Raw genomic sequence first — 10,145 nt, 5'->3', positions numbered from 1 at the left:
TTTTTGTGTCTTTTAAAAAGCTTGAGGAAACTTGTTTTATAATAGTAGTAACATTTCCCTTGACCCTTCAAGTGTTTTTGTTTCCTGCCAATAACAAAAGTGACACCTTCATGTTATCAAATTAAAAAAAGCTTATTTAAAATCTCTGTACAATATATAAACTTAGAAATTAAATCTTCCTGCAAAGTCATTACAAATAATGATTATGGAAAATTCAGTTATAGAAAACGAGTTCTCTTTGTGATAGTTCCATGTACTCCACCCTTAAATCATGCTACAGTAACAGGACAAACAACCAAGGGTGAAAAGACCAGCGGCTAGAGTGATGCAAGTTGATTAATAATGGTAATTGATCCACGCTGTTAGCAGTGGCAATAACTTGGCAAGCAATTCTACTGTTTGAAAATTAAAACATTAAAATTCAGAAATGACACACCCTTTGAACCTCGTATATAAAGAATAAAAACTGTTCAGATATCACACTTTCCACGGGAGCTGCTTTTTTTTTCATCTGGAAAGGTTGTCATTTTGCTTGAACATCATGTCTTATTCTTTTAGACAGTCATCACAGTCAATAAGCGCTGTCTCAGGAGGTTATGGTCAAGGAGGTGGTGGTTTTGGTCAGTGTGGAGTAGCTGGGGCAGGCTTTGGAGGAGGTGCTGGATTTGGTGGTGGATATGGTGGTGCTGGTGGATATGGTGGTGGTGCTGATGGTTATGGTGGTGGAGCTGGCTTTGGAGGAGATTTTGCTGGTGGTGCCGGTGGTGGTGCCCAATATGGTGGAGGTGACAGCCTTTTCTCTGGCAATGAGAAACAAACCATGCAGAACCTTAATGACCGCTTGGCTGCTTACCTGGACAAAGTCCATGATTTGGAACAGGCAAATGCCGACCTTGAAAGTAAGATCAAGGAATGGTATGAAAAGCAAAGGCCTGGTAGTACTTCTGGAGAAGGAGGAAAAGACTACTCTAAATACTACACCATGATTGATGATCTAAAGGCTAAGGTAGGTTTAACAAATAATATGAGTTTAAGCCTTGCAAAAGCTGCTTATTTAAATGTATAAGATGAAACCATGGTATCACCAGCATTTTGACTAGCTAAACCCTCAACATGTACTGTATAAGCAATAATTGCATATTAACTCCGTCAGACTTGCTGTGGAGTGCATCCTAGATTTAAATAATTGGATATATTAAGAAGATAAATGATGATTTTAAAGTACAAATTTGTAATGAAAAATATTGTTGATATTATTATCATATTAAATAATAATAATAATAATTATTATTATTATTATTACCATAGGGTTTGATTCAGAGTTGTATGCAATTCTGATATGTAGTTGACTGATTATCTAAACACTGTGCATGCGTCTAGTCGCACTGCACATATGTCAAGGTACAATACCGTAGTCGCTCACAGGAACTTTTTACTCGCTATGTGATTGACAGTCAGGAAGCATTTTGAGATTGGAGGAAAAGAAGGCAGGTGTGTTGCGACCTTTTTCGGGGCATGTCACAGCCTGTCTCTGCAATCCCATACACAAGAAAAATGTCTTCGGCTTCTCAGTTCCCATGGCCATTCTGCGTAGCCATAGGGTTACTCAGAAGACTGATAATCTACAGATACAGCATATTTGTATGTAGATGCTAAGGTTTGCAAAGCCACAGATCCGACATTTGCATATTTTCGCACAGCAGCTGCATATGGGATCGCAGCTGTGATGGTAATAGTGTTTAACTCTGAAACAGGCCCTATATGCCATAAAACACATTTCCATATAAGAACAGCTTTTTTTAAGAATAATGATCTGTGTTACATAAAATCTGTACATATATGAATTTGGTAGTAATGGTAGGATGTACTAAAAACAAAAATGTGGTAGAACCCCAGAAAATGCCATTTCATCCCCGTGGGTAACGCCATCTTTAGATGGCATTACCCAATAGAAGCATATGGACTTCTTTTTGGGAGGCTCCCCCTGAGAGGGATCCAACCGGATCCCTCCCATCACCCCCGGTGGCCCGGGTCCTTCAGCAAATGTGCAGAAGGACGCCAGATGGACTTCTGGGTGTTAAACTCGGAAGTCCTTCTGTCCGGGGGCATTGCAAAGGACAGCTCTTATCGGGGGGAGCTTTATTATTGCAATATTCTAAGTACATACCATGGTAATCAACCACGGTATGTACCCGATAAAAGGCGGGATGTAGTGTATCGCAGATGTAATGCTTAGTACATCCCGCTCTAAGTGTAAAGTTATTTGGTGACTTTCAAAATTGAAAACTCTTGGTATATAAAGGAACTTTGTAATTTGGACCCATTCATCTTAAACTTTTCAATACATAAAAATGTTATCTGGCTTGATGTGATGAAATTGTAATGGTGACATATTTCCCACAGATTGTTACAGCTACCACTGACAATGCAAGCTTAGTATTGCATATTGACAACGCCAGGCTGGCTGCTGATGACTTCAAGATGAAGTGAGTTTGATTTTGCGGCTGTTAAGCTTGCAACATTAATTGTCCACTTTTGGTATATGTGGGTTGTCACACTACAACCAAGGATGAACCTAAAGTAATGGTTACACTTTAGAACACTACAGTGAGTATGTTGACATTCATAATGTCAACAAGACCTAGGTCAACCCCGGAAGACAGATGCAGGGATGTCGACAAGTGTGAAATGCTGCTTCAAGCATTTTACGTGCGCTAGCACCGCAGCATTTCACACAGGGGCAGAACTATGGGAGACAATGGAGGCACCTGACGCCGGGCGCCAGCGCTGAAGGGGCACCTCCTCCATTGGCCACAATATATTCACCCCACTTAGGGTTGTAAATATATAGCTGAAGTGTACCATCACGGCCGCCCAATACATGGCACCTCTTCCCGGCACCTGAGAAGCTACCATAACCATATACTAGTGTCAGACCATCAGATGTTGCTTCTGTATATCTATAACCTGCCCCTGCTCGTTGATGTTGCTGCTCCTCAGCAGCTTCTCATGCCAGTGTGACTCTGGCGCCCCCCTCACCCATAACTTCCCGTCCCACTCCTCCCTGGTTGCAGCTCTAGTCGCGGATCTGTGCGGAAGGCCCGAGATTAGGCACAGCTGCTGATCTTCCAGGAGTTGAATGTCAACAAGGATACACCAGACGGAGCTGCGGGTAAGAGGGAATGGGAGGCGGGAGCCTGGGGCACCAGCGACTGAGTCTGGGGACAGAAGCAGTCGGCAGTAGACTGGGCATTTTGTGATTTGTAGTTCCACCACAGTAGCAGTCTTACAGTATCTTGACTCAAACTCAATCCTCAAAGCCCACACATCAGGTGGTATTCCCCTCTATCAGGAGGACTTTGAGCCTCATGCTAATTGCACTATACAGGACATTATCTGTGACCAAGACATAGCTGTATATACCCAAAAACTTGTATTTTGGTGGGATATCCTACAAATTTACTTTAGTAAATAGGCCGAGTAGAAACAAGTTCACATGTTCTATATTAGTGTTTTTGTGTGGATAGATAGATAGATAGATAGATAGATAGATAGATAGATAGATAGATAGATAGATAGATAGATAGATAGATAGATAGATAGATAGAAGTGGTCCATATACTCCTTTCGACAAGAAGTATATAACCCATACAGTAAATAGTAGTGTAAGAGGGCATCTGAAATTCTAGAATGACAATTAGGTTTATCAACAAAAACCAAACAGACAAATAACATAAACAGGATGATAAGATGGTAAAAGTGAAAAACCCCAATCCTTTCCTGCATTACCATTATATATAAACCCCATATTCCAGAAGTCACAATCTTTTTCTTTATTCCTATAGGTTACATATACTTTGGATCAAAATAACCATTATCTTTCCTATTACTGTGGCTAGTATTTCAACTTCTAGCCAGAAACACAGTGAATGGTGTTTAAGATCCATTTGTGTAGTCTGTAAAAAGACCTAAGTTAATTTTTAAACTGAAGTTCATAACATGGAGCGTAGGGGAAGCTATATATTTACCACAAGTTTATTTATTACCAGTTATTTATATAGCGCACACATATTCCATAGCACTTTACAGAGAATATTTAACCATTCACATTAGTCCCTGCCCCAGTGAAGCTCGGGCATAGCTAGATATTTGTGTACCCCATAACAAAAGTTTGTAAGGACCCTTATGTACCACCCAATGGGGAAAAAAGTACTTACACATGGAACTTTGACAGGAAGGGGGCCCCATAGCAGCCACCTACAGTAGGTAGTTACCAGGGCCGGATTAAGGTCTGTGGGGGCCCCTGGGCAACAAACATGTGGGGGCCCATATTAAATGTGACGAACTAGGGGTATGCACAGTGGGGATCTCAGTAGTGTCAGTGCCCACAGTAGTGGTGCCCTTTATGCAATTCTCCCATTAATAGTGCCCCAAGTAGTCATGCCCCCTGTAGTTATGCCCCAAGTAGTAATGCCCCCTGTAGTTATGCCCCAAGTAGTCATGACCCCTGTAGTTATGCCCCAAGTAGTAATCCCCAAGTAGTAATGCCCCATGTAGTTATGCACCAAGTAGTCATGCCCCCTGTAGTTATGCCCCAAGTAGTAATGCCCCAAGTAGTAATGCCCCCTGTAGTTATGCCTCCTGTAGTAATACCACTGCAGTTGTGCCCCCAATAGTAATGTCCACCAGTAGTCATGCCCCCTATGTGTGCCCAATAGTAATACCCCTGTAGTTGTGCCCCCTGTGGTAGTGGCTCCAGTAGTAATACCCCCTGTAGTAATGCCCCTGTATTAGTGCCCCTAATAGTAATGCTCCCTCTGTAGTAGTGCCTCAGTAGTAATGCCCTGCCTTCAAGTAGTAGAGCCCCCAATAGTAATGCCCACAGAAGTGGTGCCCCAAATATTAATGCCCCCTGAGTAATGCCCCCCCCCCTACCGAGTAATGCCCCCAGGTGTAATGCCCCCCCAAGTAATGCCCCCAGTACAAAAGCCGCTTGCACTACAAAATAAAAAAAGAGCTATTACTTACCTTAAGCCCCGCTCCCGCTTCCGCTGCCCCTGCAGTCCACGTCCACGCCGCCCAGCTGCTCCTCTGAACCATGGGAGAGACGTCATGAGTCATGACGTCTCTCTCATAGTGCACTGCGTGAGCCGGAGCCCGGAGCTCACGAGTCAGCTTCAGTCTCCGGCTGCCGCTGCGGGGAGGGAGCCGGGCGCTAGCTGATTACAATCTCAAATGCGGCGCTGGGGTTGGGTTGGCCGGAGGAGGCGGAAATGGTTCCGTCTCCTCCGGTTCACTTTAACCACGAAGGGTGTGGGGGCCCTTCAGGTGTGGGGGCCCAGGGACAATCGCCCCTGTCGCCCCCCCCTTAATCCGGCTGAATATCAGCCTAGTGTCCGACTCAGAATCAGGTCCTCAATGAGCTTAGTAACAAGTGCCCAATTACCACAACTTGTCTAAAACAAACATGCTCCATCTGTACTTTGTATTACAACATTTTCATATTCACTTGTCTACATCTGTTTACTTTGTCAGGTATGAGAGTGAGCTGGCACTCCGCCAGAGTGTAGAGGCCGATATTAATGGCCTGCGTAAGGTCTTGGATGATCTGACCTTCTCTAAGTCTGACTTGGAGTCCCAGTATGAAGGTCTTGCAGAGGAAATTGCTTTCCTGAAGAAGAATCATGAAGATGTAAGTTAAAAGACATCTCATCAATGTCCATTGCCTTTACATTATTCAATATGTCAATAGAAAAATCTGTTTTTTATTATGTAGGAGGTTAAAGGATCTCAAGGAACAACGGTGGGCCAGGTTACTGTAGAAATGAATGCCACACCAGGTAATGATCTCACGAAGATACTAAATGACATGCGGGGGCAGTACGAGGCTATGGCTGAGAAGAATCGCAAGGCTGCTGAAGAACAGTTCTTGAAAATGGTAAGAATCATTGTTAGGCCCTGTCCTTCATTGTAGGGCTTTTCTAACATCTATAGATCATGCAAACTGTGTGCTGCTTAGAACATGTGTAATGGAGGTGTGTTGGCCAGCCAGGATGCCAGCATAGACTGTAATCTGTGAACAATGCAGAAGCCGACCATTGTCTTAGTTGGTACTATTTTAAATGCAGCAGGGCAAGATCAAAACACTGTTTACATAATGATTTGGGGTACCAGCAATCACCTGCACTTCATCTTGTAGACTTTGTATTACATGAGAGATGATTGACAGCACAAATATAGCAGTTTCAGTGCTGGTATTGCATAGACTCTGCAAAGACTAACACTGCTTACATCCTACATAGATACTAACTAACACTGTATTTTGTCTCTCTAAGAGCGATGGTTTGAAAAAAGAAATATCCACCGGCGTGGTGCAAGTCCAGAGCAGCAAGAGTGAGGTCTCCGACCTGAAGAAGGCACTTCAAGCCTTAGAGATTGAGTACCAGTCACTGCTCGCCATGGTAAGGAGCGAAACACAATTCCTGATACAGAGAGCTTTTCAGCTCTTGGGTGACTTTCATTTATTGGCCTGTACATACACTCCTGCACCTTTTACTAACACACTGCTTTGTCTTTCCAGTTATTTTGTGTTTTTTGACAATGTATTTATATTTCAGACAAAGTTTTCTCTTTTTGTTGCTCTGGGATACCACACAATGCTGCTCTCTGGACACAACTGTATCAAATAAGGGGAGCACAGCAGAAGCGTTGTATCCCCAGGAAATGGAAATACTCTGCCGGATTATATAAATGCATATCGAAAAACCAACAGACAAAAATCATAACAATAAATGTGTATAGTAAACATTGTATGGAGTACGAATAATTTAATTATGATCATCTGAAGATGGAAAATTCCTTTATTGGTGCTGTTGTCAATGAGATAATTCCATATAAAAATGTTAAAGTGTGATGCTTTCTTGTGACAGAAAAAATCCCTAGAAGATACATTGGCAGAGACAGAAGGACGTTTCTGTATGCAGCTTGCACAGCTCCAAGCACAAATTGCTGGCATTGAGGAGCAATTGTCACAGATCAAAGAAGATATAGAGTGCCAGAAAGCAGAATATGAAGATCTGCTGGACATTAAGTCTAGGTTAGAGGCAGAGATAGAGACATACCGCAAGCTCCTGGATGGAGAAGGGTAAGAATAGTTATCAATGGGCAATTGTATTTTGTGCTTGGTTATTTCTAATGTGCTTGTAATAATTGTCCTTCAATAACTCCAGTGGTACTGGACAAAGTGGCTCAGGGTCAGGAGCAGCTTCAGGATCAGGAACAAGCTCAGGGCAAGCCACTCAAAAAGGTACTGGAGCCGGCAGTGATTCAGGATCCAGCACAGGTAAAGATTATTTATGGCTACTTAAAACGTTTACATTATATCATGTTTTCATTAATATTGGCAATATTCCAAACTTTATTATAACAAACTGACTGTGTATTAAATCTATGAATAAACATTTGATTATACCATTTATACAGACTTCTTTCTCAATTCTCAATAGCTTCTCCACAAGCTTAATACATTTCTAATCCCTACTTCTATGCACACATGGTACAAACGTAGAAGTGACACTGAAAAAAAAGGAAAGTTTGGTTAGCAGTGGCATCACTGGAGTCGGTTACACCAATAAAGGGGGTTCAGCCTCGTGGCACTCTCTCATCTCATCACTTTAGAGACATGCCCAGCACTCATGCAGATGCTGGGCTGCCTTCAGAGACTCTCCCCGCATTGCAAGCTCCTTCTCAGTGATCGGGTGCAGTACAGCTGTACAGAAGATTTCACCATAATTCTTTACTTTTTTCTGGATTGCAAATGTAGATAGATTGCTCTAGTTGGCGCTTTTCCTGTAGTGATGTTTGTCTACCCAATTTGTGATACACACAAGGGATACAAGATCACACACAGTGTTATATAAAAGATAAAGTAGATAGTCCACCACTTGTGCTACAATTAATTGCAATGTGTAGTAGCCCTTTAGGATCCCAAGAGAAAACTAGTACAAAGGAGATATCTCCTACAATGGTTTGCTCTTACTGCAAAATAAGTAACAGTGGGTCCATCATGTGCTAATCTATACATGATGATACTCCCCAGATACAGATGAATGGATAACGTGTAAAAGAAGATGTGTATATATATATATATATATATATATACATATATATATATATATATATATACTGCACCGTTGCTAATAATGATAACAATATTTACAATTACACAGTCACAGGATTCCAATAGAACAGAAAAATTGCCAAGTAAAGCAAACTATCTACATTTTTTTATTTAAATACATAAACAATGTTTTTATACATAAGTTAAAAAATTATTTCCTAAAAATTATTTTAAAAATAACTTAGGGCACTCTTAGAAAAAAAACCTCTTCTGAACATGACTTGACCAAGTGGATTGCAAAACTGTAGCCAGAAATGACTGCAGATTGTTATTGGTTACAATATTTGTACAATATTTGTGCCATTAGCAACCTGTCAGTTTTATTGTTCTTCTCTCAAGTGTATACACATTTTATTTATTCACAGCACATACAATATACAGTATATATACACAAATAAAAATATCCCAACTTTCGCCTATCATAATTCACTAAGATGTTCATTATAAATTTACATATCTTTACATATCTTTTATCCTCCTCTATCTGTTTCTGCAGCACTCATCCACTAGTAAAATGGGCATACAACAATCAATAGATACAGTAATGTCATTGCATAAATAGAGCTTGTATATCAAGTAGTGGGCTAGACAAATATGGGGAATGGACAAGGTTGTCCTGATTCTTATTTAGGAATGTTATGGGGTATGCACTGCACACAAATTACATTGTTTTATCTTTTTTAAGGACCCAAAAGGACACGGAGAGTGAAGAAAGTGGTTCAAATAATAGAGGATGGAAAAGTTATTGGAGAAGAGATTGTAGAAGAAAATGAATCGTACTAAGAACATCACTAATGCCAGCAGAAATACTGTCTTCACAAGCAAAATGGAAACCGACTTGCTTCTCTTACAAATATTTTATAACTTTTCTACTACTTCTTATATTGGACTATTTCAGACAGGAGAGTAAATACAATACAATGTACAGATCAAATGACACCGTGCATGCTTTCACATCTTGGTGGAAACATTGTTCCACTTTCTATAATACTGTTATGGAGCTGAATACTATATATATATAATATATATAACTGTCTGAAAGTTCTGTAGATCCCATGATGTTGCATCCTGTGTCTCTCTCCTATTATTGGCACATTCAGTATATTTTCTATTGCTTTGCACGGGTTACAAAATAAATGCTTTCTTTATGCAAGTTACACCTGGTCACTGTTCCTTGACACTAGCTGTATTATAAGTATAAATGAGTGTGATGTATAATATTTTATTTCTGTTGATAAAATGCAGCAAATTTAGGGGTCTACTTACAAAAGTGATCAGAGTAGAGAGATTGTATGTTCTCCCCGTTTTTTGTGTAGGATTCTTTCAGGTGCTCTGGTTTCTATTTTCCTATCCAACACTTCACTGAGAGTTTTCTCTTCCACAAAATTGAAGTTAATTCACCTAACAATGATGTATTGAAAGCTTTAAGCAACTGCCGATCAGCAGTACGAACATGCTTATGTGCCACTGGCAGGTTCGTTGCTGATGGAGCCTATTCCTACATACTGAATGCTATTCTCAGTCTCCTTTATATGTGTGTATGTCTGTATCCAATGTTTGCTTGGAGGGAGGGATTGGGGATACAGAGGTTTAAGGTCCATTCATGCTTTATTTGCTCTGGGCCCCACAATTTCTGCTGGAAGCCCTGATGACTATAGCCAGTTATCAATGGCAGTGGTCATCACTTTCATGAGCAAAACATGGAGACAGTACTTAGAGTTCATTATCAATGGCAATGATGGTACATATTATTATTATTATTATTATTATCCTTTATTTATCTGGTGCCACAAGGGTTCCGCAGCGCCTTACAAAGTACATAAACAAATGAGCACACAAGAAAAACAGTTATTAACAGGACAAACAATGCAGGACAAATACAAATACATTATTTATAAACATTGCTGCATACCACTTAAATAGGCAGCAGGGTGTCAGCATCCAAGTGTTAGGTGCGATTATAAAT

At 40.7% G+C, this 10,145-nt stretch overlaps 1 protein-coding gene across 1 annotated transcript; it reads left to right on the top strand.

Moving 5' to 3' along the window:
- The first annotated feature begins 541 nt into the window (after nucleotides 1-541).
- LOC148521793 (keratin, type I cytoskeletal 12-like) lies at nucleotides 542-8,962 on the top strand. The gene is made up of 8 exons (XM_088474746.1): nucleotides 542-1,006; nucleotides 2,404-2,486; nucleotides 5,536-5,692; nucleotides 5,777-5,938; nucleotides 6,336-6,461; nucleotides 6,930-7,144; nucleotides 7,230-7,342; nucleotides 8,865-8,962. Exons 1-8 carry the CDS (start codon nucleotides 542-544, stop codon nucleotides 8,960-8,962), a joined length of 1,419 nt encoding a protein of 472 aa, XP_088330872.1.
- Nucleotides 8,963-10,145: the final 1,183 nt, after the last annotated feature.

The sequence above is a fragment of the Taudactylus pleione genome, unplaced genomic scaffold (genome assembly GCF_031769625.1).
Source record: "Taudactylus pleione unplaced genomic scaffold, aTauple2 ptg000155l, whole genome shotgun sequence".
NCBI lineage: Eukaryota > Metazoa > Chordata > Amphibia > Anura > Myobatrachidae > Taudactylus > Taudactylus pleione.
The sequence above is the reverse complement of the archived record's forward strand: the minus strand, read 5'-3'. Positions and strand labels throughout refer to the sequence as shown.